This window comes from Sinohyriopsis cumingii, chromosome 17 (genome assembly GCF_028554795.1).
Source record: "Sinohyriopsis cumingii isolate HCF-2022 chromosome 17, ASM2855479v2, whole genome shotgun sequence".
Taxonomy (NCBI): Eukaryota; Metazoa; Mollusca; class Bivalvia; order Unionida; family Unionidae; genus Sinohyriopsis; species Sinohyriopsis cumingii.
In genome coordinates, this window is record NC_142977.1 from 68825883 (window position 1) to 68853269 (window position 27387).

At 34.0% G+C, this 27387-nt stretch overlaps 2 protein-coding genes across 2 annotated transcripts in view; one reads left to right on the forward strand and one right to left on the reverse strand.

Moving 5' to 3' along the window:
* Positions 1–27387, reverse strand: part of LOC149779176 (transient receptor potential cation channel subfamily A member 1-like) — a 57483-nt gene that overhangs the window by 20982 nt on the left and 9114 nt on the right. The window lies entirely within an intron of this gene.
* Positions 3225–25857, forward strand: LOC149779177 (uncharacterized). The gene is made up of 5 exons (XM_089939745.1): positions 3225–3396; positions 6916–7171; positions 10476–10665; positions 13287–13396; positions 20759–25857. The coding sequence occupies exons 2-5, from the start codon at positions 7088–7090 to the stop codon at positions 20993–20995; spliced, it is 621 nt and encodes a 206-aa protein (XP_089795871.1). The 5' UTR covers positions 3225–3396; positions 6916–7087; the 3' UTR covers positions 20996–25857.

The following is a 27387-nucleotide window of genomic DNA, read 5'->3' on the forward strand; positions in this document are numbered from 1 at the left end:
TAGTCCCAAACAAATGTACTTAAGTCAAACAATTAGATAAAAGCAAAGCATACATGTTTAACATTAAGAAATTATACAAAAAAATTTTAATATACTGGCATAGATACTGATATCTGTATGTTCATAATAAAAAAGGAATATTGTAAGTCATGTTATATTAACACCAAGCAGCAGATAAGCTGCACTACTCTGAATAATTAAAAATTTAAAAATTTAAACTCGAAAACTAAATGGTAAAAAATACATTACCATTGACTACTAAAGGTTATAAATAAATCTGTAACAATTCTGTGCTGAATTGTGGGAAATGCAATATCATATCTTATAATACAGTATATCCTCACTGATAAGTTGAGTCAAACTGCAAACAACAAAGATCCTGATCTGCTGTAGCATAATGTGCCTGCAGATCAGGGTCTATATTGTTTGTTCTATTGATTATTCCTAACAAACTGCACAGACCCAGATCTGCCAACACATTATGCAACAACAGATCTAGGTCTATTCAGTTTGCAGTTGGACTTGACTTAAAAGTGGGTATATATGACTCGACTTAAAAGTGGGTATATATGGCTTGACTTCAAAGTGGGTATATATGACTTGACTTAAATGTGGGTATATATGGCTTGACTTAAAAGTGGGTATATATGGCTTGACTTAAAAGTGGGTATATATGGCTTGACTTAAAAGTGGGTATATATGACTTGACTTAAATGTGGGTATATATGGCTTGACTTAAAAGTGGGTATATATGGCTTGACTTAAAAGTGGGTATATATGGCTTGACTTAAAAGTGGGTATATATGGCTTGACTTAAAAGTGGGTATATATGGCTTGACTTAAAAGTGGGTATATATGACTTGACTTAAATGTGGGTATATATGGCTTGACTTAAAAGTGGGTATATATGGCTTGACTTAAAAGTGGGTATATATGGCTTGACTTAAAAATGGGTATATATGGCTTGACTTAAAAGTGGGTATATATGGTACCTTATTGCATGACGTCATCAGCATGATGCTGACTACAAACACACAGATTCTTTACAAGTAACAGATGAAAAAATCTAATTTTGCAGATTTGATACCATATGATGATTCTATATAAACAGTATTTTTCTACAAGGCAATGGACTAAAAACACATAAGTATTTAGTCAAAAGTTTTCAGCATATTGCCCATGCCAGCAATGCCCATTTCTAACGATGGTGCATTCGATCAATATAAAATCTGCTATCTGAACAAGTTCCAAAATGTTATTTCTGATCACTCAGAAGTAGGGCAATTCAAATTAAGTCACATGACCAAAAGGGCCCGTAGGTAGCAAACCATTTGACACATTCTCAATGGCATGATTAATGTCCTAATGAACAAAACTCAGTTTGGCATCATCAGTCAGTGTTTCCCAAATGAATTTTTATAAATACCAGTACATAATTAGTTCTAAACCTGGGTACATGAACCCAATTTATTACAGTTTAAACCTGGGTAGAAAATACCCAATTTATTGCAGTTGTAATCTGGGGTACAAAATACCCAATTTATTGCAGTTTAAACCTGGATACAAAATACCCAATGTATTACAGTTTAAACCTGTGTACAAATTACCCAATTTATTGCAGTTTAAACCTGTGTACAAAATACCCAATTTATTGCAGTTTAAACCTGGGTACAAAATACCCAATTTATTACAGTTGTAATCTGGGGTACAAAATACCCAATTTATTACAGTTGTAATCTGGGGTACAAAATACCCATTACAGTCGTAATCCAGGGTACAAAATACCCCAATTTATTAGTTTTAAACCTGGGTACAAAATACCCAATTTATTGCAGTTTAAACCTGGATACAAAATACTCAGTTTATTACAGTTGTAATCCCTAGTACAAAATACCCTAATTTATTAGTTTAGACCTGGGGTACAAAGTATGCAGTTTATTACAGTTTGAACCAGGGTACAAAATACACCAATTTATTACAGTTGTAAACCTGGGTACAAAATATCCAATTTATTACAGTTTAAACCTGGGTACAACATACCCCAATTTGTTAGTTGTAAACCTGGGTACAAAATAGCCAATTTATTAAAGTTTATCTAAAGTCTTTGCCATATAATATATAGATATTAAAGTCTAAAATTTAAGGCATAAAAATGTTGTTCAAATTCATTTGACTTTGTTAATTTCATGTTTAATACAAAATAAAATATAAAATATATGAAAGATGATATAATAAAATCAACTCTCACTTTGTGCAATGGTAAATCCAGTTTATCAAATCTTCAAGTTATTTCAATATTTTGACAAAAACTATTCTAGAATTTAAAGTTTATGGGGACAATCCCCCATTTCATATTTAAATTTAAAAAGGGGGTATAAAAATAGATTCTAGGATTTTGAGTACATAAAGACATAATTTGCAACAACACAAAATTTAAATGCATATACACAACCATGTTTCTGGCAAGATTTTTTTAATAAGATCAACATGAAAAATCTGCAGTCATCTGCCCCAAAACAACTGCTTTTGGATGCAGCCTCACAAAAGGAGATAAATCAGACAGCTCATTTCATAGATCAATGAACACAATAACTTTCCTAAACTTTCAGACTTTGTTCAAGGTGAATGATGGTACAATGGTGTGTCTGTCTGCTTGGTTTTAAAAGCACTAGTAATACATTAGCTATATGATGCAAAGGAAATAGGAACCAAGTACCTTTCCCATGAACACAATGGGGCAGCTGACCTGGGCCGACCTCGGTGGGCACTTAACCCATGACCTTTGGATTACATCTACTGAGCTACTGCTGCTCTCTGTAATATGTTATTTTACAAACTTTTTAAAATTATTTAATCAGATGACATAATTTTGGTATTCATTTTAATTTTCACTGATTTAAACCTTCATGACCAGCAAATACTTTAAACAGAAGAAAGAATTTTATGTATAAAAGATTTAAGTAAAAACATTTTTTTAAATGGATATATGGTATACAAAAAAATTATGGGTACACATATTACTAATAAGATGGTATTGTTTTTACCCATGACCTTTTAAAATTTATCAGCTATATTTCACAAAACAAATCAGGAAGCCCTACTACATTTAGTGAACCATAATCTGAAATCTACTATAGACATCACTTTACTCCCTTTCTATGGCCTCTATTCTAAATTGAGCTCTTTGCCACTGGTATAATTATACTTTCAGTGCAGGCCTGAACATATATGTACGTATGGCAACTGAATATTAATGGGGACCAAGTAAGGACAAACAGACTGATACCGTAATACATACATAGCAAATACAGCAAGATTATACTCTAGTAGGTGAGGTGTTTTGCGTCATTTACTACCAATGATTTAAAATATCTGCAATGACTACAGTTTAAACAGGTAAGGTTTTAGTAGAGTTAATTAGTATAGTTATTTTCTAAGTCATACTGGATTAGAATACTAGATAGGTGTCTATAGATAAGTCTATCAAAAAAGCCTGTTTATTCAAGCGTGTAATTCTTACAATGTAGCAGACTTATAAACATTTACTAGAATTAAGACAAATAGTCGTTACTTTTACTGGTTTGAGCATGTTTTGTAGTTAGGTGAATCAAGGATGGAATTTAGGATTTAAATGTATGTAGGTGGAGGGGCTGGTGATCTACTCTATGCTAATCTATGCTCCCACCCCACTTACCCCTCTCAAGATCACCTCTGTTATAGTGTATTGTCGACAAACAGTAAATGCTATTTCTAACTATAACGTTCAATTTGTTTGTAAGTTCCTACCTCTATACCTATTTAATCATTAACTTGAACATTACCAATCTGAGACTTTGATACTAAATATATTATACAACTGGATGATTAAGAAACACTGGTGCATCAGTCACTATTATATTTCCGAAATACGGATCAGTGTGAAACATTGTATTCTGACCTACCTGTATGCTGACCTACCTAATACATGTAGCAGCCAAGCAGAACATGAAGTGTTCAATTTATAGATTGATTTTCTTCACTGAACCATACGTACTCACTCATAAGTAAATTCCAACTATAAACTGCACATAACCTGATCTGACGTTGCATAATGTGCTGGCAGATCTGGGTCTGTGCAGTTTGTTAGGAGTAATCAGTAGAACAAACAACACAGACCCTGATCTGATGGTGCATAATGTAATGGCAGATCAGATACTTTATTTTTTGCAGTTGGTCTCGACCTATAAACAAGTACAAACAGTAACTAAAAACTTGGCAACACTTTAAGCCAGAATGACAACATGGTTCAGAAACCTACCAGTATTTCCCCAGTTACATAGTATTTAAATCATTTAGAAGTACCATAAAACCCTGCCTTGAAAGTCCACCCTTTCCACCAAACAATCATGGTCTTGTAAGACATGTGGTCTCTTAAAACAGCATAAAACCTTGTGAGAAATAGTGGGGGTATTCCCACCCTACCAAGCCTTCAGTGCCATCCCCTCTGCCCTAAGTACTCTTCAAGTCTCCCAATGCACACTTTCTGCCCCTCCCCACTAGCCTCTTTCTGGATCATTAAAACACATTCTAAAATCAGTTTTGTTTTCTCTTCATTCCACTTATTTTGTTTATTTTTTGCAGAAGAAATATATGAATGTGTTTGAGTCTCTTTCTATTTCCCAAGAAGATGAAATGCTAAATGTTGTTACCATATTGGCATCCAGTTTTCTATTGTAAAACAAAAATGCCCTATGATAGTAAAATCGCCTTTATTCAACAAAAGTGCCCCTTTTGCTAAATTTGTCCACATCCCTCAAAAAGAAATTCATAATTGGAACACTGATACATCCCTGCATAATCAAATAACTCTTGTCAACTGAGAATTCAGTTTATCAAGACAGGACTGCCATGTCATAATACAAATTGATACTGTATATCAGCAGTGAATTATAACACAAAATGTGTGTGTGTGATTTAGATTTTTAATGTAGCTTTAAAAAAAATTTCAGTCATATCACTACGATGTCTGCAATGTAACAGTTTATAGTGATGTCTAGCACCTGGGGCATCATCCCACAGATATGTAGCATGATGCCCCACCCAGTCACATTATTCTGACACCAGGCAGGCCAGTCCTAACACTAACCTCTTAATGCTGAGTGCCTAGCGAGGTAGCTGTTAATACCATTTTATAAACGTTTTTGGTGTGACTCAGCAAGGGTTCGAACCCATGACCTCCTGGACACTCTAACCACTAGGCTACCACACAAAATGTAACAATATTCTACCATCATGTTAGGGCTTACATAACTGACCTCATTACATATGACCATACAAAGTAGAAAAATATATGGGATCTGGGCAATGATAAATAGAACTCACACATTTTTTAACTAGGGCAAACTTTTACACATCTTTCCTCACTTTCTAATTAAGTGCTGTAGTTGATGTTGTGTTGTGTAGGCTATTAATTAGCTGGTAAAGGAAACAACTTTTAGACTACATATTTAATTGCTACCAATCACTAAATCAAATTTAAATTCTCCCCTGATTAAGCCAATGTTGTCCTCTTATCCATCATGTTAGTGGACTTCACAGAAGACATCCTGATATATTTCCCTGTGTTTCTGATGTAGAAATCTGTGCTTCCTATGTTAAGTTAAACCTTTTATTTTTTGATAATGATTTGTCAAGAAGCTGATTTGTTAACATGCATGATGTAAATGAATACAACATTTCTTATCAAATGCGATCACATTCACACTCAACCTCTGCAACGAAATATAGATATGAAATAAATGTACTTTAGGTGTAGGAACCTGACAAAGATATTTCAAAATTTAAGTATAAAATCTCTCTTTCCTTTAAAACCATATACAAAGTTACAGTTGCTAATTAAAACACTTAATACACTGAAGTGTCTCTAATACCATAATAATTTTAAATATCTAAATGTACTGTAAATGGCTCTTTAATTCATTGACATAAACAAACATACCTTTTTTCATTTCTCTACTACAACAGATAGAGTTCAATCTGAGAAACAAAGGCATTATGTCTATAGGATGGTTTCGGGTGAGTTTACTATAAAAGTTATATCTGTATGTTTTAGACTAGAGAAGCAGCAAATTTTTTGAACGTGGAGTGTAATCAGAGTGATTTGTAAAAGACTAGAAAAACTGGAAGCAGTTAAAATAACATCAATTATCCCTGCAGAAGGATACTGTAGCTTTATTTCAACCCATTACAGCATTGGAAAATATTATTAGTTTTGTTAAAGTTGAGAAAATATCTCCAACAACTAATCATACATGAAGAACAAGCCTAGAATACTTGGACAAATAGGGGCATGTGCACTTGTAAAGGGCATGTGAAAGTATTTCATTGAATATGGTACCTCCCACTTCCTTAACAATTATCAATAAATGTGATGAAAATGCTGTTAACAACCTAGCAACCAACTATCAATCATAGTGAATGATCAGTTGAGTTCCACTGTTATCTCCAACTACCTGTTCGCTCACCCTTAAGAAAATACTGGGGATACAGAACAGTGTTTAATGAGCCATATGTACTTGCTTATAAGTCAATTCAACCTGCAAACAACAAAGATCCTGATCTGCTGTAGCATAATGCACCTGCAGATAAGGGTCAATGTAGTTTGTTCTACTGATAACTCCTAACAAACTGCACAGGCCAAGCTCTACCAGCACATTATTGGCCAGCAGATATGGGTCTGTGTAGTTTGTAGCTGGACTTCTCTTACAAGCATGTACAGACGGTATGTGGCCATGAATATTGAGGTCATACAACTACTGTATAAATTGCAGTCTGTATAAATAGGTTACTGATTGATAAAATGGTGAATATTGGTACCTTGTCAGCAGTATCATTGGAAAAACAATTTTAAATTACCTAAAATTTGTCCTTTTCCAGAGATATGTAACTCTTCAGAAAGATCAACAGTTGGATTGACAGGGTGGCATATCTGCATACCACAGCCATCAAAGAAAATCAGAACATTATGTGATCAAAACAGCTAATTTACACGTGAATTATCATGTAAAATATTATACAGGAAAAGAAAAGAAAAAGAAAACAAGGTGTGATGGCTGACACATATACAATCTACAATCCCTGGAAGTTTGTCCACACAGAAGATTTTGAGGACATTCAGATTGTGGAAATAGAAGTATGTTATAATCTAGCATCATGTAATAATGTTATCATGTTATAATGTAGCATCATGTAATAATGTTATAATGTAGATTCATGTAATAATGTTATAATGTAGCATCATGTAATAATGTTATGTTATAATGTAGCATCATGTAATAATGTTATCATGTTATAATGTAGCATCATGTAAACTGTAGGATGGATTTTTTATTATCAACACTTGTGTGACATTTACACCTAAACATCTCTACAATTAGACAGTATTGACCACCTATAAACATGAGTACCCCTCAGATCATGCTTCTGACTGACATCTGCCTATGGGCCACATGCAAAGAAATCTGGGTCAGTGGGATGCTCTGTTGAAATTTCCCCAGTGCTGGTGATTGCATATCACATGAACACTGAGGTTTTGAGATTTCTGAGCAGTTTCATTTTTTTTACAACATCCCCTGGGTGGGGATGGGATGGGCATGATTTTACATAAATTTCAAATAATTTCTGAGACCTATATCTCAAATGCCTCATAAAAAAAGACATCATCAAGGTTCAAAGTGTCAACATGTGCGACTAGGACCCGAGTGTAATATTCCAGAATCCTTCTCTACCCCCAAAAACTTATCTCCTGCGTCACAGCAAAGTAACATTTGACAGCTCTAGACTATATTGATAGATATGCTTAGAAAATACACAATTATATATTAAAATGACAGGATTCAATCCTACCCTCTGTCCCAGGAATGTACCTGCTACAAGGTAACTTTGAAACCAATGAGATCTGCACTTACAAAGCATGAAAAGACAAATAGATGTGTGACCCTGAATCAAACTCTACCCAGTCCTAGTCCACCGCGTCATAACTTGGAAATTATCAAATTGTCACCATATTACCATGTATACAATACTAGACTTGAAAAGGCAAATGAATGTATTGAACTGATATTAAACCCTGGGTCCATCCTAACTACCTGAGACCAGGCCCCTGGGTTGTAACTTAGAAACTATTGAGATCACCACTCAACAATCATATAAACAATTAGGTACTAGCATGAAAGCACAAACATGTACTTGCAATTAGCACTGACCCTGGGGTCTACCCCTAATGCAAGAAACTCAGCCCCTTGATCATAATTTGGAAACTACTGAGATCCACCTGGTTTTTAAAGCATTGTATACAGTTACATGTAAGTCTGGTACACTGAGATCTCAATATATTTGTTTATAGTTATATTACTTGCACTAATGTGACTGTTCCAGTGGCCTATTGGTTAGAGCATCCACCTCAGATTTGGGAGGTTGCAGGTTTGAACCCTGGTCAAGTCACACCAAAGACTTATAAAGATGGTACTAGCAGCTGCCTCACTTGGTGCTCAGCATTAAGAGGTTAGTGTTAGGACTGGTCAGCCTGGTGTCAGGATAATGTGACTCGGTGGAAAATGATGCTACATGTCTGTGGCATGATTCCCCAGTGCTAGAAATCACTATATATTGCTACACTGCATACATCTTTACAATATCACTGCAAAATTGTTAAAGGTACATAAAAAAAATATCCAAATATCTCACACACACACACACGCACAGACACACACTTTTGTCTCCTTTTAATACCATTGCAAGATACAGATTTGATATTAGGATCAAAGAAAATGAGGATTTATATTCAAAGTGCCTACACTAATACACTATGGTTCAGTGCTCTCAATTATAAACTTCTTATGCTACAATTTATTTCCATGGAAACATAAAAAATACTGAATGCAGAAAATGTTAGGTATCTAAAGGCACCTGTATGCAATTTGCATAAAGCACTTACCTAGTCTGGTTGAAAGACCTTGAACAATTCAAGAAATGAAACTGTTGATATCGTGAGAGCAGTCCTTTACATATTACATACATCTAGATACAAATATAATGTTCTTTCAATCATGCTTTAGTAGACTTTTTATTAACAGATGGTATATGTATGTTTTTAAAGCTTACACTAACTGTGATTGATAAATGGGAAATGTTGCAATGAAACTCGTTGGATTGTCTTACTAAGAACTATGTTCCAGAAATAAAACTGACAAAACCAGTCAGGAATTCTATAAATAGTAAAACTAGACTACTGATCTACTATGCATTACATAAAATTACATGGAGATACTTTATTTTTAAATTTTGCCTTGAAAATTTATGAAAGATAGATCAACGACCAATGGACAGAAATATTAAAAATATTGAAACTGAAGAATTGTGAATTGTAAAGGCAACTCTAAGCCACTAGCATCAAAAACATACCAAATTTTAGATATGTCTTGAACAGGATTGGGTTTTTGTCTTCGAAACAAAATGGTGCATAATATCTCCTTAAACAAAAGCAATACATGTACAAATATTTAACAGGATGTAATGTGCATAGGCAAGAGCACATGTTGACCACAAGTGTAATATGTGTACAAAGTTTTAAGGAGATTAGTCAACTAAAATGAGCTGACTTACCAACGACCATGATCAATAAGCAGGCAGACCTTGCTTGCCTTTACACTTTTTCAAATTCTACTCTGTTTACCTGACTTGATACAAAAGACTAATTGACGTGATAATACAATGCAGGTTAACATATTTCACTTGATTCTGACAAAGCAATCAACAATTATGCAAGTGGGAGAATAATACACTCTCAGTATTTGACTTGATTCTTTTGGTAATGCTCATCAACACTTACGTGATATATGATTTAAACTTTTCACATCTAAATATATGAGGGCATAACACAGTTATAATTATTATGATGAAAGCAAATTAAATGATAAAACCGAAAAGATTTATTCCACTGGTATTTATTTCTTAAATCTGATCTGCCATATCATAATGCACATGTACATCAGGGTATTTGGGGCCCCGAGTGGCCGAGTGGTCTAAAGCGCTCACCGTTCCGGATCACTGCCATCTCACCTCTGTCTGCGTGTGTTCGAGTCCAAGGCTCGGCTAGCGTGGGTACGTGGGAAAGCCTGCCAGTAGCTTCTCGTGGGTCGGTGGTTCTTCCCTGGGTTTTCCAGGGTTCTTCCTCCACCAGTTATACTGGCCGCCATGTATAGCCTATCTTGTACTGAAAAATGGCGTTAAACCCTAGAACAACAACAAGAACAACATCAGGGTATTTGATGTTTGTTCTTCTGATTACTCCTAAGAACTACACAGACCTAGACTGTCCAGTGCATTATGCGACAGCAGATCTGGGTCTGTGCAGTTTGCAGTTGGACCAAATTTACAAACGAGTATATGCATTATGCCAATTAACTAGACCATTTCATTTCACAACCAATTTACAGGAGGAAGAAATAACATCCGAAGATGGTGCCCAGTCTTATTCAATGGTGGAAGACATCGATCATAGCGATGTCCAAGAGGAAAAGTTTCTTCTGAGATTTGCTGACACAGACGTCGCCAGGGAAAATCGGTATCTGCGTGTAACCCTTGACGGTGAGGTCAAGACTGATGGGAGCAGGGCTGACTCTGGTAGTAAGTAAATGTATTAACACTGTAATTCTTACTGTGAATTCCTTTAGTTTCTCATGCATCCAGTTTTCATGGGTTTCAAAAACAATAGTTTTGTTGATACCTAAATTTATGGACTGGGTAAGGAGTTTTATTATTTACACAGAACAACATCATTGTGCATCAGCTCCATAAATTCATGGTTTTGTAACAGCCAGGAAATCCAGTAAAACTGGTCGCCATCAAACATTTTGCCTTCACATTAATGTATGCTCATGCAAATGTGATGTGATTTGGATTTTTAATGTAGCTTTAACAATTTTTCAGTCATATTGCTACGATGACTGCAATGTGGCAGTTTATAATGATGTTTAGCACTGGGGCATCATGCCGCAGACATGTAGCATGATGTCCCACCCAGTCACATTATCCTGACACCAGGCCAACCAGTCCTAACACTAACCTCTTAATGCTGAGCGCCAAGCGAGGCAGCTGTTAGTACTATTTTTGTAAGTCTTTGGCATGACATGGTTGGGGATGTTCATGCAAATAACAAATGATCTGGGCCAGAAAAAAATCTCTTACCTAGCAAGTCCAGAAATGTTGAAAAGTATAATTCACAAAATCAGATAAACAAATGACCTGGTCAGGAAAAATATCTTTTGCCTACCATGTCAGGAAAAGTTGAAAACTATGATTTACAAATTAGGTAAACAAATGATCTGGGAAGGAAGAAAATCTCAGACCTACCATGTCAGGAAAGGCTGAAAATAATAATTCACAAGTTACGTCAACAAATTACCTGGGTAGGAAAAATTTTTTTTGTCTATTATGTCAGGTGAAGTTGAAAATTATGATACACAAATCACGTAAATAGAAAACGACACGCATGGGCAAAATCTCTTGCTAGCAATGTGAGAACAATTTGAAAATTTATATATGTATATTCACAAGTAAAATTTACATGTGTATAAACAAGTAAAATTTACACATGTATAACATTTACACTTGTGTCCATATGTAAAATTTACACATGTATCCACAAGTAAAATGTATACATGTGTATCCACAAGTACAATTTACACATGTATATCCACATGTAAAATTTACATATAATAATAATAATAATGAGGACTTTGTATAGCGCCTAATCTTTAGAAGCTCTAAGTGCTTTACAACATTAGACAACACCCATAAGATAAAAAACATATATTATGATTATAAAAACAAACACCATGAAATTAGAAAACATTATTTAAAAAAACATGCTGAGAATATATGTATCCCAAGTAAAGTGTATACATTTGTATCCATAAGTAAAATTTACACATGTGTATCCACAAGTAAAATGCATACATCTGTATCCATAAGTAAAATTTACACATGTGTATCCACAAGTAAAATGTATACATGTACATATGTATCCATAAGTAAAATGTACACATGTGTATCCACAATTAAAATGTATACATTTGTATCCATAAGTAAAATTTACACATGTGCATCCACAAGCAAAATGTATACATCTGTATCCATAAGTAAAATTTACACATGTGTATCCACAATTAAAATGTATACATTTGTATCCATAAGTAAAATTTACACATGTGCATCCACAAGTAAAATGTATACATCTGTATCCATAAGTAAAACTTACACATGTGTATCCACAAGTAAAATGTATACATTTGTATCCATAAGTAAAATTTACACATGTGTATCCACAATTAAAATGTATACATTTGTATCCATAAGTAAAATTTACACATGTGCATCCACAAGTAAAATGTATACATCTGTATCCATAAGTAAAACTTACACATGTGTATCCACAAGTAAAATGTATACATTTGTATCCATAAGTAAAATTTACACATGTGTATCCACAAGTAAAATTTATACAATGAACCCACATGTAAAATTTATAGAAAATGAAGAAGAAAATCTACATTTTGGGGGCTTTTCACCACGTGTAGAATTTCCATATTTTAATTTAGTACAAGTGTATGATATAAATATTTTATTTTTCTATCACTGATTATCAGAAAGTTATTTGTTACTTTTTTTAAACAGCACCTTTCAACTGTTAAACACAGGATTGTTATATCACGCCGAGGAAATGGATGCTAAGCACCTTTCCAAGGACACACACAAGGCAGCCTACCCTGGCTGGCCTAGCTGGGTATCAAACCCACAACCCTTCAAAAATGAGTCTGATACTCTAACAATTGAGCTACCATGTGTCCCTGATTATTAGAAAGACCTGATGTGCCTTAAGAATAAGTCACATGGACCTATATACTGGTATATTCCATTGGTTTACAAGCACTTATATGCTAAGTGATAAAACATATACAGGTCACTGAAGATGATGTTGAATCTATTCAGCATTATGCACACTGTATTCCATAGTTTATATAAGGAGCCAGATGCACTTTAAAGAAAAGAAAATGAAACAAAGTAAAACCTCAAAGCGTTTAAGAAATGAGGTGACTTGAGACTTCCATGTGTCTCCATAACAACTTCCATGTGTCTCCATAACGACTTCCATAATGCTACAAAAAGCAACTGACAGGAAGATTCAATCAACAGAACGGAAAACACACAAAATACATAAATATATACAATGAGGTTATTTTCTTCAGGTTTGTTTGAGGTGATCCACTGGTTCTGTTCAACACGAAACTCCTACCAGCTAATATGTCAAATGAACCAGCGAATACTCTACATGGATGGAACCAGTCTGCAAACACGGGTAGGTTAAAAATATGTAAATCTTCTGTGTTTTATAAATTATGTGGTAAAAGTAACCAAACATGAACTGCAATGTGCAAGTCATAATGGGTCAATACACTTTATGAGCAGTATAAGTTTCTATAACTACAGATAAAAATAAATATCACAAGAACAAAGAAAGCTACGTACAATGTACAACTTCAAGGAGACGTAACAATGATCAGGGAAACATTTTTGTAGACACAGTTTCAGTGACTTTTAAAAAACAATCATAATCCTTGACTAAAATTCCACAAGCCTGGACTTCATTTTCCATATGCTCAAAATTGCCCTACTTAAACCCAAGCAATATGTTCCCCATTCATAAGTCACATACTTCACTTTGTACACAAAGTTTACAGCTTTTGATACAAGTACAAGTAGATAATCTTCATAAATGTAAGGAGCATATGTGGTGATGAATATTATTAATTTCCTAGTCTTTCTCTTCTTAAAATAATTTTTTGAATTTTATCAGTGCAATCAAAGTTTTCTCAGATAAATTAGATTTAGTTTTTGACAAGCCCAAAGGGCACCTCACTTGGAAGAAAAGGAGGGGCCTGATCTGAAATTTGAGGACATCAGGCTTTCTGATTATTTTAGTAGAGTAATGAAAATAATCCTTAATGTTAAAGGTAAACAAGTCAGTAAAAAGGAAATACTATCACATAAAACAACTAAATCACAGATCTACAGCAAGGGAAGATTAAATATACATATTCTGAGTTAAAAAAAGAAGTTGTCTTTAACATGACGTTATCCACTTCTGTCACCAACTAAAGGTTCAGGCTGAGAACCAAGTCAAACATTGACAAAAACTTAATAAAATCTTTCCTAAAATTAGCATTGCTTAACATCTTGCTAAATTTTGAAAATCTAAGCTAAATAGATAATATAACTGAAAATTTAAGAAAATATGAATGTTACTTTTCACAAGTCATTAAAATATTTCAAGTCAAAATAAAGGCCATAACTTGTTCAAATAAGATCCTAATATGCCGATCATGACACTCATCTGAACTCTTGTCGAGATAAAGATCTTCAAGAAATGTAATTTGATATGAAACAAAATATGTTGGGGTCCCGAGTGGCCGAGTGGTCTAAAGCGCTCTCCATTACGGATCACTGCCATCTCACCTCTGTCTGCATGGGTTTGAGTCTAGGATTCGGCTAATGTGGGTATGTGATAAAGCTTGCCAGTAGTTTCTTGTGGGTCGGTGGTTCTTCTTGGGGTTTTCCCGTGTTCTTCCTCCACCATTAATACTGGCCACCATGCACAGCCTATCGTGTGCTGAAAAATGGCATTAAACCCCACAACAACAAAAGATGTTGATTCTCAAATGTTCAAAATACTTTGGGATACATGGCTACTCTAAGTCAAAGTTCATAACTCCAAAAAATATAGCCAATACCTGGCCATAATCAAACTCATCTGAGACATTGCTCAAAAGAATTTTATTAGTAGATGCAGCTGAAATAAAAACTGTAAATCATACACTGTTCAGAAGCCAGTGAGATAAAATACATGTGCTACCCTAGTCATATAAGGGACATAACTCGATAAAATACTACCCAAATCCGATAAGACCTTGTCAAGATGAAGGCAAACAGTAATTTGGTTCAAATAAAACAAAATATGCAAATAACAGAGTTTACATTCCAGCAGAATGCATATTCTAACTCTTTCAAAGGCCACCCAAAATTTAGGTCAAAATATGGTTATCTTCTCTTGATGAAATAAATTATGAATGCTAGAGTTTTCAGAATCCATATGGATGCTAATTTCTAGTTGATTGAAGGCCATAACTATTTCAGAAACAGCAGAAATCTACACAATACTTAACTATATGAGACCAAGGAAAGGTGAAGCTTCAAGAACAATTTGGTTTCAATCAGATGCACAATGAGAATGCTAGAGTGTTCAGAAGCAAGTGATGTGTACATGTGGAGTCAATCAAGGACTATAGCTTTGTAAAATATGATCACAGTCTGGACACCAACATGCTCTTAAGAAGTAGTGTGAATCTGATAGAAATGCAAAAAAATGTGTTTACTAGCAACAGAAATGCCAGGTCTAAGTTGTTGTTGTTGTTGTTGTGGGGTTTAACACCATTTTCAGCACACGACAGACTATGCATGGTGGCCAGTATTAATGGTGGAGGAAGAACCTGGGAAAACCCTGGGAAGAACCACCAACCCACGAGAAGCTACTGGCAAGCTTTCTCACATACCCACATTGGCCGAATCCTAGACTTGAACCCATGCAGACAGAGGTGAGATGGCAGTGATCCATAATGGAGAGCACTTTAGACCACTCTGCCACTAGGGGCTCCCCAGGTCTAAGTTGATCAAGGCCAAGAACTCTTAGAAATACAAGCCATATCTGCCCTTGATTAAAGCAATCTCCATGGCAAATGTGGTATGAATTTTAAAAAATGAAACGTGAATGAAAGAGTGTTCACATGGTTGTACATTAACTATGGTCATGCTAAGATAAACAAGGGCAATAACTCTCAGGAAACATGCAGAATACGCTCATCATCAAAATCCACTGAGTACTTGTTCAGATGAAACATCAAAGCTAATTTGGCTGAAATCGAATTATAAAATGTGGAAGCCAGAGCACTCTTAAAGTCATGCATTTAAAACGCTTATGCAAAGACAATCATGAGCCTCCAAAAATGTATGCAGAGCATGTTCATCACTGAATACATTATGAACTCTTGCCGATATGAAGTTTAAAACAAAATTTGGTTGAAATCTAAATATAAATGTTGACGCTACATACAATGTTCATCAGTTATAATTAAACGCATGCTTTACAAATGTCCCTGTAAAGGGACTTAACTTAAAAAAAATATGCTAAATGTACTTATCATCAAAAATATTTGAAACCTTATTGAGATGAAGCTTCACAGAAGTTTTGGAAAATTTTGTTAAAACTGAAAAAAAATTTGAAGCAAGAATGTTCAGGTTGTGCTTAAGCAATACCAATGCTACCATGATTAAGGGCCATAACTCTGGAAATATGTGTTGAATGTGCTCATCATCAACCTCATCCAAGCTCTTGTAATGAAACGTGAAGACAAATTTGAACTGTAACCATTTTTGAGATGAAGCATGACAGCAAATTTTATTCAAATCTAATAATAAATGTAGATGCTTAAGTGTTCACAAGATAGATGCATGAACACTTAGAGGCCATTTTTATATCCCTATACCTTAGCAACAGAAAAGAACAACAAGCACATGTGCCGAAATTTATTTATTTCAAGAGATAATTAACCTTTGAAACTTAAACTTGTTAACAGAACCTTAGATTAGTCATATTTTGTTTAAAAGAAACAGTTTTATGTTTGTAAGTCACTGTACTGTTTCTTAGTTCTTTTTGTAGATTCTACAAGCAGCATCTACAATCCATGTCCACACAGTATGTCTAGCTGCATTATCTATTTTCATTCCTTGCATGTAAGAAGCAGAAGGAAACAATATCAAGACAATCTTAGTAGTGATGTTTTTCCAATATATATATTTGTGTGTGTGTGTGTGTATATATATATATATATATATATATATATATACATATATATATATACATACAGTGGAGCCTCGTTAATCCGGACTCTGTTTATCCGGAAACCTCGCTATCCGAACATAATTCAACGGGAACGGAATTCCTAAACGTTAATTTGCTCCGTTAATCAAGAAATCCACGTTCCGGATCTGGAAATCAAAATCAGGGACCGAAGTGTAAAATTACATTAAAACTTGTCTCGATAATCCGGAAATAATCTGTCCAAAAATAAGAAAATTCGAAAAATCGTATGTGAAAATACAATCAGAAGAATAACACATAAAACACAGTAGTGAAGCCCTTGAGAATCTATGGCCACTATCAATAACTAAGTAGCGTGACCATATTGTAACCAGTGATAGTATAAACAATGTCTGTTTTAGCTAGTCGCCGACGGGAGTGTTAATAATTAAATAAACACACTGGGATCAAATCGTCCATGCTTTTTGACATAACATATGGTAAATAAATTAAAAGTGTCATTAAGCCTCTTTGTTGTTTACCAATTGTACATAACAATCACAGTTTATTGCTTGCTGTGCAAATACAGTTGACATTTTTAAGCTGTGGACAGTATAGGGCTTCAAAGAATCCAGGCAAACAAAGATTACAGACTTCTTCAGGAAATTGACATAATAAATGTATGTACAGTACATACATGTACATGAATATAGTGTGATGTGTTCGATGTGTTAACTGTCTAAACTTCTATTTACTGTATATGTACATACAAGCACATGTTATAATAATGTGAAATAAACACAAGTTAATAGATGTATTCATTAATTTATTTCAACCATTATTGAATATACAGTACATTACATTTAAAGCTAGCATATACATGTACATATATACGGTGTGATGATATCGTAAAATAAAAAAAGTGCATGATTCAATTATCCGGAAAACTCGTTAATCCGGACATATTCACTGGGAACGAATGTGTCCGGATTAACGAGGCTCCACTGTATATATATATATATACACACACACAAATATATATATATATATATATATATATATATATATATATATATATATATATATATATATATATATATATATATAAACAAGGATGTATCTTACATACTGCATTCTGTTACAATAAGTAAAAGATGTACAGCTGACAAGAAAATCTTAAGTTTAGGTACAGTATGCAACCAGCTGCTCAGTAAGACTAACCAGTAGATGGAGAAAAGATTGATTTCCCAATCATATATTGGTCCCCTAGGCTGCATAAACTTTACAGCTGCCCAAACAAAACTATCACACAAACATTACATCATGTTTATTTTTTTATTATATCCTATTAACAAATTATTTGTAAATATAAAGTTATAATCAATATTAAAAGCCTCTTTCTTATGATCAAAGTCATCTGAGAGCTTGATGATATAACATTATTTACCAAGTCTGACTGAAACTGGATAAGATATATTAACTAAATCTTGAGGTAAAATGTTCAGCTAATCAGATGCAAGGCATCTCATTACTTGATCTAGAGGTAGCCAGTTCAGCCAGCCAATCAGATGCAAGGCATCTCATTACTAGACCTAGAGGTAGCGAGTTCAGCCAATCAGATGCAAGGCATCTCATTACTTGATCTAGAGGTAGCCAGTTCTGCCAATCAGATGCAAGGCATCTCATTACTAGATCTAGAGGTAGTCAGTTCAGCCAGCCAATCAGATGCAAGGCATCTCATTACTAAACCTAGAGGTAGCAAGTTCAGCCAATCAGATGCAAGACATCGCATTACTTGATCTAGGAGTAGCCAGTTCAGCCAATCAGATGCAAGGCATCTCATTACTTGATCTAGGAGTAGCCAGTTCAGCCTGCCAATCAGATGCAAGGCATCTCATTACTAGACCTAGAGGTAGCCAGTTCAGTCAAACAGGCATCTCATTACTATGTGCAGATCTGACTTATTAGAGAACTGGTCTACAACAATAATATAAACTTATTTACCATGGGGGTGCAAAATCAAATTGGAATTTAGCCTCCAGAGTGGGAAACAACCTTAGCCAATAAAATGTTACCTAATTATTATGTGCAGATCATGCTCATAATCAGACCATATAAAATCTTCATAATATGAAAATATACAATATGTCTGATGAGAAATTAGTTCAAGAGTGTTGAAACCAAACAAATGCAAGGTCATATTATCATTCATGAATTTCACTCATAATCACATTCATATAAGATTGTTATGACATGGGCCTATTTACCAAGTTTGATCAAAATTATTAATGAAAATACAAGAGTGCTACAGAAAACAATCATCAGATTTAAGATCACTTCATAGTATGCTTAGGTCTTGCTCATATAAATCATTGAACATACAAAAAATATCAGCCTATCTACCATGCTTAGAAGCTCAGCCAATCAGGTGTAAAATCACCCCATTCATATGAATAGATCTTGCTCCTAATAAAACACATTAAATATCCTGATAGTATAAGTCTTTTTAACCAAGTCTGATACAAAAATGTGATAGAAACAGAATTCTTCAAGTGATGATAAGCTCAACCAATCAGATGCAAAATCACCTCATTAATATGCATGGCTCTTGTATAGAACTGTACTCATTCACAATAATAATGATTTATGCCTATTTAACAAGAGAGTGTGATCTAACTTAGATCTGAAATAGTCTTTGGAGTAGTAACAGACTCAAGTAATCAAATGCCACATGACTTCATTTGTAACAGTCGATATCCCATGAACTCAAATGCGATCATGATTATAATGCTATATTCAAAATTGGAGCAAAATGTGATAAAGTAAATATGACATTCAGAGTCCTAACAAGCTCAGTCAAATGGATGCATGATCATCTCATAATTTTTCTTATATTTTGTTGATTATTGAACTCATCCAAGATCCTGAAGATATAAGGGCATATTCCAAATTTGATCAAACTGAATCAGAATTATGATTTCCAAAGTGGTAACAAGTTTAGCTAATCAGATGCAAGATCGCCGCCTCCCTAAGATGCACGGATCATTATCCAATATCTTGATGAAAACAAGCAAATGTTCAAAGTATGATATAAAATCTGAGTAGAAATATGGTTTTGACAGTGGTAGGGTGACAAGCTCAGTCAATCAGATAAAAGATCACCTCAATAATATGTGTGGTTCTCACTCATTTTCATATCCATCCAAGATCTTTATGATAAAAGCCCATATTTCAAATTTAATCAATGTCTGATTATAATAAGGCTTCCAGAGTATTACTCAGGCAGTCAGATGGATGACTGCATTATTAACATGTGTGGACCACATTATGAAACTCAACCTGATATAAGCTTACATTCAAAGTTTGATCAAAATCAAATAGAAATATAGCTTCCAGAGCGGTAACAAGTTCAGCCAATCAGGTGAAAGTGCACCTTATTAACATGTGTTGACCTCATTATGAAACTCAACTTGATATAAGCTCACATTCAAAGTTTGATCAAAATCAAATCAGAAATATAGCTTTCAGAGCGGTAACAAGTTGTCAATCAGGCGAAAGTGCACCTTATTAACATGTGTGGACCTCATTATGAAACTCAACTTGATATAAGCTCATATTCAAAGTTTGCTCAAAATCAAATAGAAATATAGCTTCCAGAGCGGTAACAAGTTCAGTCAATCAGGCAAAAGCGCACCTTATTAATATGCATGCATCTTGTTGATTTGAAGGCTGAGGATAAAGGAAAATCGAGAACCCTGTGTTAACTCTTAAGCAGCTCCCAAATCTTATATATTTTTATATTTTCAGCCCTATGATCCTGAGAAGGACAAAAACGATCCAACAACTATGTTTCAAATGCAAGCAAAGGGACACAATCTCAGACTTAGAGGTTTTGTTTCAAATTCTGACATTCCTCTGTTCTTTGATGAGCAAGGAAATTATCGACCAGAAGGGCCAAAACTAAAATCTGCCGACAATGCACGTTTAAATCCTGTGTACTTTGTAACATTTTGTGTGAAGACAATCAGAATTACATCTGTGTGAACAAAAGGAAACCACTACACTGCTCATACATTTAAGTGCACTCTAATAACTCATCAACAAGCTTATAACATTGAGAAATGCGCAGATCCCATTTTTTTCCTCTGTAGTCAATGTAATATTTACTTAATGTATCACAATCACAATCTAAATTGGTAAATAAATGTTCAATTTATCAGTCCTTATATTGTTAAAATTGGCATTTTGTTTACAGAAATTTGTAACAATCAATATGAAATTCATAAATTTTACAAAGAAAGCCAATTTTTATATGGCTTCATATTTTGTCAATAAACAACACTTTATTGGATAAAATACTGATCAAGTGAAGCTGATGATCATTGCTAACTTATGTAAACTGTTGGTAACTGATATCAACACTATTAGAGAGAATACCAATTAAAGAGGTCTTACTAAGTGATATTCATTTTTTTAAATTTTATTCTTTTTTCATTTAATGCAATCATTACAAATGTGATATGTTTTATTCTATTCAAAAATGAAATATTGTCAAGTAATATTCATTTTTTTATTTTATATTTTATTCATTCATTGCCATCATCATAAATGTGATATGCTCTATTCTGTTCAAAAATGAAAAGAATTAACTGCCAGCACTTCCTTTTAAACTTAGTTAAGTACTTACTCAGCTGCTAATCAAGTACTTACTCACCTGCTAATTAAGTACTTACTCAGCTGCTAATCAAGTACTTACTCAGCTGCTAATCAAGTACTTACTCACCTGCTAATTAAGTACTTACTCAGCTGCTAATCAAGTACTTACTCACCTGCTAATCAAATACTTACTCAGCTGCTAAGCTGAATCTGTTCTGATGACTTAATGTTCTTTAGGTTCAATGACACAAGCCACCAGTAATAACCAGATTGTTTCTGCTAATTATAATACAGGAAAGATGCTGACATCAAAGTAATATGTGTTTAGTTTAGCCTAATTTCTTTTAAAACTCACACACCAAAGATAGCTCCACTGTTGTTACACTTGGCTAATATGTGGATTATTCCTCAAAATTTTTAATAATACATTCAACAATAACTTGCAAATCCAAATAAAATTACAATATCAATGATGCATTGGTCACAGAGTGGAAAATTTAAGAAAACTCCAATGGTTGCAAGCCTGCCTGATTATAAGGAGTCTTCTATTTGTTTTTGTTTGGTGTGCAATGCTTAGAAGTCATTTTCTTTATTGAATTGGGCATAGTTTGTGATCATAGGAGTAGAATAATTTCAAATGCATGGTTGCCCACTCGGCAAGAATACTGAAAAATCTGAATATCCAGCAGAAGCATCTGATTGTCCAACTAAACTTTTAAGGTAATTACAATTTAACTATTGAGTTATAAGAAATTAGCATTGGAGTTCTAGCAAATGTGAAAATTAGTAAAAGCTACAGTTTTTGTCTGTCATTTCATACAAAATGCCCATTTGAATCATCTGGACCATATATATTTTAAACATCTTTCTGCTAAAGCTGGTTGCAGATGGGCTTTAACTTTGAATCATCTGTTTGCCCAGCCTTAATTTCAAGTTGCCCTGGGCTACTAGGCAATGGATGTTTGTACCCCAATAGTAGCACATTCCAAAGCAATTTAAGTTATAGTGAACAGGAGATAGATGCAAAGACAATATATTTTACTTTCTCTATTTCTATGTGTGTGCAATCAGGTTTGTGTTGAGGTTTTTTGTGTAGAGTTGTATTTAAAGTAGTGATGTTACTGAGTGTTTATATTTATATTATAATACTGTCACTGAATCATGATAACATCATAATATTTATACTATTTGTCTACAAAGCACATACTCTTGACATACTCTTGACATACTCTTGGGTAAGTGCCAAAGTTACAGCTTATGGAAAGCAGCATTCTTTTTTCACCACAAACCACTGATTGTAGATTACTGTTCTTTACATCTGACAAACATTTATCAATTGAAATATAATATTATCCGAGGAAGGTCAGGTGAAGGTGGAACCCAGTTGGTCTAAGCTACATGGATTTACAGATCACTGAAATCTCACCTCTGTACATGGGGGTTCAAATCTCAGCTCAACCAATGTGTGTATATGAGACAGCTTGTCAGTAGCTTGCCATGGGTCAGTTGTTCTTCACAAGGCCATCCCAGAGTCTACCTGTACCAAATACACTGTCCACCACATATAGCCATATTTAAAAAAATGGTATTAAATCAATCAAATCAATCAATCCTAATGCTGAAGACACATCTGATTATGGTAAACAAGCTGCTATGTAGTAGTGCTCTGCATTGCAGCCTATTGGAAACCTTATTGTACGGGGGTGGGAGACATCTCTAATATACACATGATTGCTAATATCTAATTCTGGCTACATCAACATGACATTAAATCGAATCCAGCAACAATACACAGTGATGGTGAAATATGATACCATCACTAGTCAAAATCTAAAATCATTCCAGAAAGCAAGACTGTTGTAACAGTAAATCAAAATTCAGCTTTTGAGACATGTGATCCATATTAGACATTAAAATACATTTAGCTTTGTTTGTCCAGAATAATGAACATAAATTTGCAAATAACAAAAAATGTTGAGGACACAAAAGAAATGTTTATGCATGATTCCATCACTTGCTCAGGATGCTTTCTTTTTAACTTGATAAAAATGTTTCACTAGATATTTCAATTACAAAATAATAAATTTTCCTATCATGCTGTATGATGCCAGAATAATTTCCCTTCAGAACTTATACTGACAGCAAGAACAACAAATATTTTGGGACACAAGTCAATAAATATAAACTATAACACACAAAAGGCATTATTTTTGCCAAAAATACATAATTTGCAAAACATCTGCATTACCACAAAGTTTCGTCTCCTGCAGCTAGTTTTCTGACCTTGGAAAAATGCCAGCCTCTTCTTGTTTTATCTACCATACAGCTGTATATGGTCAAATGCTTTATAATATTTTTAAAACAGTGTAACTTGGTGAAAGACATTAGAACATACGAGACCCTCCATTCTCTATAATCCCTGATATTTAAGGACGCACATCTTAATACCATTTTAACTGAGGTAAACATACAAGGCTGCGAATGAAAAGTGAGTTTATTTTTTTTAACTTTCATTCAGGAACAAGATTATTACATAATAAAAAGATGGTTTTCTTTTCCCAAGTTGGCACTGGATAAATTGTAGAATAAAAATAATTATATTTTCATACACAGCTTTGTCACTTTTGACAATTTCATGTTCCTTATTCCAAATGATGAGGCACTTCTCATATTAACTCTGGAAGAGAAACTATCCTCTATATAAATTGATGATGAAAGCATTTCAGTAACTATACTGGTGTAATTTAAGCAGTTCTTCTACTTCACTCAGTGAGAGCTGATTTCAATGATATTACAGATCCACATTGGGGTCTTCCGGGCCAGTTGGTTTATCTAGTACATATCACTAATTCTTCAAGGCCTCGCTGTAAATGATAATGCAGCTTGCTATAAATCTATCAAAGGTTAATATCCATAATACACTGGAGCAAAAGTCAGAATGCACCTGTGACACTCAGACCAGGCATGTGTAACTTCCTCCAGGGAACAGGCTGGATAATTTTTAATGCCACACCTTATGATGTAAATAAGCAGATAAAACCAGGTTGTGGGCTGGATCCAGCTTGCAAGCCATAGTTTGCCACATGCATATGTTACTCTGTGAATTTGGGTGAAACCAAGTGACAAACTACACTTACACAAGAGAAAGATGGTCATTACACTCTCTGTGTCATAAGCTATCGTTTTTTTTCAGATCAAGTGATTTTTTTATTTTTCATGTGTGTAATACCACCTTGACTGTAATGGTAACAAATTTGTTCATTAAGCATCGTCATTTAATATTTAACTTGGACTGTTAGACAGCACAATTTTGGTATAGTCTTAAAATTTAAATTGGCCTGATAATATTGGTAACTCCAATATAAATTCTGTTTAAGTTTAATATCCCTGGGAAGGATATCAATGTACATGCCAAACTCATTCTAGTACATGATAAAATAGCTTAACACTTGCCACTTCTCAATGACAGAACACAACTGTAACATTCATTGCATGCTATCGAGGCTCATTTGAATACATTTACATCTTTTCTTCCCAAGACAATGTATGAATTTGTATGTGTTTTGCACCATATTTTCTTTTGCCTTCATTTTAACCCAGTTGTTTTTATTATATAGACAGCTGGATTCACCAAATGATGTGCCAATCATATAAATGAATTCATTTTGTGCAAAAATAAATAAACTTTTGCAGCAGTGAATGATATTTGTTCCTTTTCTACAGCTACATGTATATGCTTGCTTGTTTGTGAAATTCTTCCTAGCTACAAAAATACATTAAAACATGCAGGGTATGACATATTTTATAAAAGTCGACTATCCCTGATAAATCTGAACTAGCCTTTGGTTGTTGTTGTTGTTCTAGGGTTTAATGCCATTTTTCAGCACAAGATAGGCTATACATGGCCGCCATGATAACTGGTGGAGGAAGAACCCTGGAAAACCCAGGGAAGAACCACCGACCCATGAGAAGCTACTGGCAGGCTTTCCAACGTACCCATGCTAGCCAAGCCTTGGACTTGAACCCATGCAGACAGAGGGGAGATGGCAGTGATCCGGAACGGTGAACACTTTAGACCACTAGGGGCACCGAACTAGCCTTTGGAAGATCTGAATTTGCTAATAATATGACAACATAGAATCAAAACAAAAGTTTAAAAAATGATGTAAACTAAAGAATGGAATGGTTTTTTTAAAGAAATTGTGTCATATTTATTCTACAAATAAACAGCTTACTTTGTTTTCTCTTTACCTTTTCTTGCACATTAAATACTTCTGTCAGTAATTAAAGATATCTAAAATTATGGCTCACAGTACATGTAGATTGATGAGAGCATGAGAAAAAAGGAAGTGCTTGAAGTGATAGCTGGTGAATGGAATACATATATCCCTAAAAGAGAACAAGACAGACGGGCAACTAAAAGACTCATCTCTTTGACTTTATCAACAGTAATTGAAGCCTAATTTGGAAATGAGATCAATCTTGTATTAACTGATTTACACACCTGAATGAGTTGAGAACACTTACAATACATACTTACCTTTAAGTCCATTCCAACTGTAAACTGCACAGACCCAGATCTGCTGTCACATAATACATTGGCAAATATGTGTCTGTGCAGTTTGTTAGGAATAATCAGTAAAACAAACAATATCTACCCTGGTCTGCAGGCACATTATGCTATCACAGATCAGGATCTTTGTTGTCTGCAATTTGACTCATTTTATAAGTGAGTATATATCATATTTTATCCAAGTAGTTATTTGATAAACAATAAGTATGAACCAGTTTCTTGTAAGTATTACTGGTACATAAATAATAGATGGTAAACACTGTGCAGATGTCTCAGTACATCATCAACTGTACTTTTAGAGAAATCAATGTGGCTGGTCATTTGAGACTGTTGTGTATATTTAATTTAACTGTTTGTTTGTTAGATTTAATTTTATTTATTCCATTACATGCTGTTTTAATGTAACTTTGTCTACTGGATTTGACATTGTCCAGAATTAAAACACCATATCTACTTTCTGACCTTGTTGCAAAATCAGTGACAGTTTTAGTAAACAACTTTTAAAAAATTTTTTTATATCTTTCTCAGAGTAGGAATCATTAAGTTAAGTCAAGGTCATACCTGGACTATGTGATATTTATCATATAACAAACTTCTATTTTTTCCAGAAGAATGAACTCTTGAGCCCCATCAGGGAATCTGTTTTGCGTTTTAGTTAGTCTTATAACTGAAGTTTTGATAAGAATTCTATTAGTCATGCTTTCACATCTGACACATTAAGTTGTAATATGTTGTGACCAGTTTGACCTGAATTTTTATTTTCTTCAAATTATTTGAATTCCTGTATCTTTTCCCTGGAAATATAAAGGTGCTCTAAATTAGTCCTTGGACAAAGACATTTATTAGAATGTATGCGGTATTCAAAAACTGGAATAATATTTTCTGATTCAACAAAAGACTGTTGGCACATCAGTACAAAGCTAATTATTGCATATATCATCACTGACAGGACTTGTGTGTTTTTTTAAATTCTTATTTTTTTTTTTACTTTGTAGTCTAGGGAAATAAATTATTTGCTAAATTTTACAATGCTTGTTGTCTTCACTCTTTTTTGTTACTTATTTTAAGAGCATAGACTCGTAACAATGTGAGTAAGTTTTTAATTCTAAACACACCTGTAACAAAAATCATACAAGTCATTAAGAACTATCACCAAATCACTTTGAAATTGTGACATGCATAAAAAAAGACTTAACAAAGCCAACTT

Excerpts from the sequence above, each read along its gene's own strand:
- LOC149779177 (XM_089939745.1), top strand. The coding sequence starts at position 7,088 with ATGGCTGACACATATACAATCTACAATCCCTGGAAGTTTGTCCACACA. Across the intron at positions 10,666-13,286 it reads GAGCAGGGCTGACTCTGGTA|GTTTGTTTGAGGTGATCCAC; the intron begins GTAAGTAAATGT and ends TATTTTCTTCAG. Across the intron at positions 13,397-20,758 it reads GAACCAGTCTGCAAACACGG|CCCTATGATCCTGAGAAGGA; the intron begins GTAGGTTAAAAA and ends TTATATTTTCAG.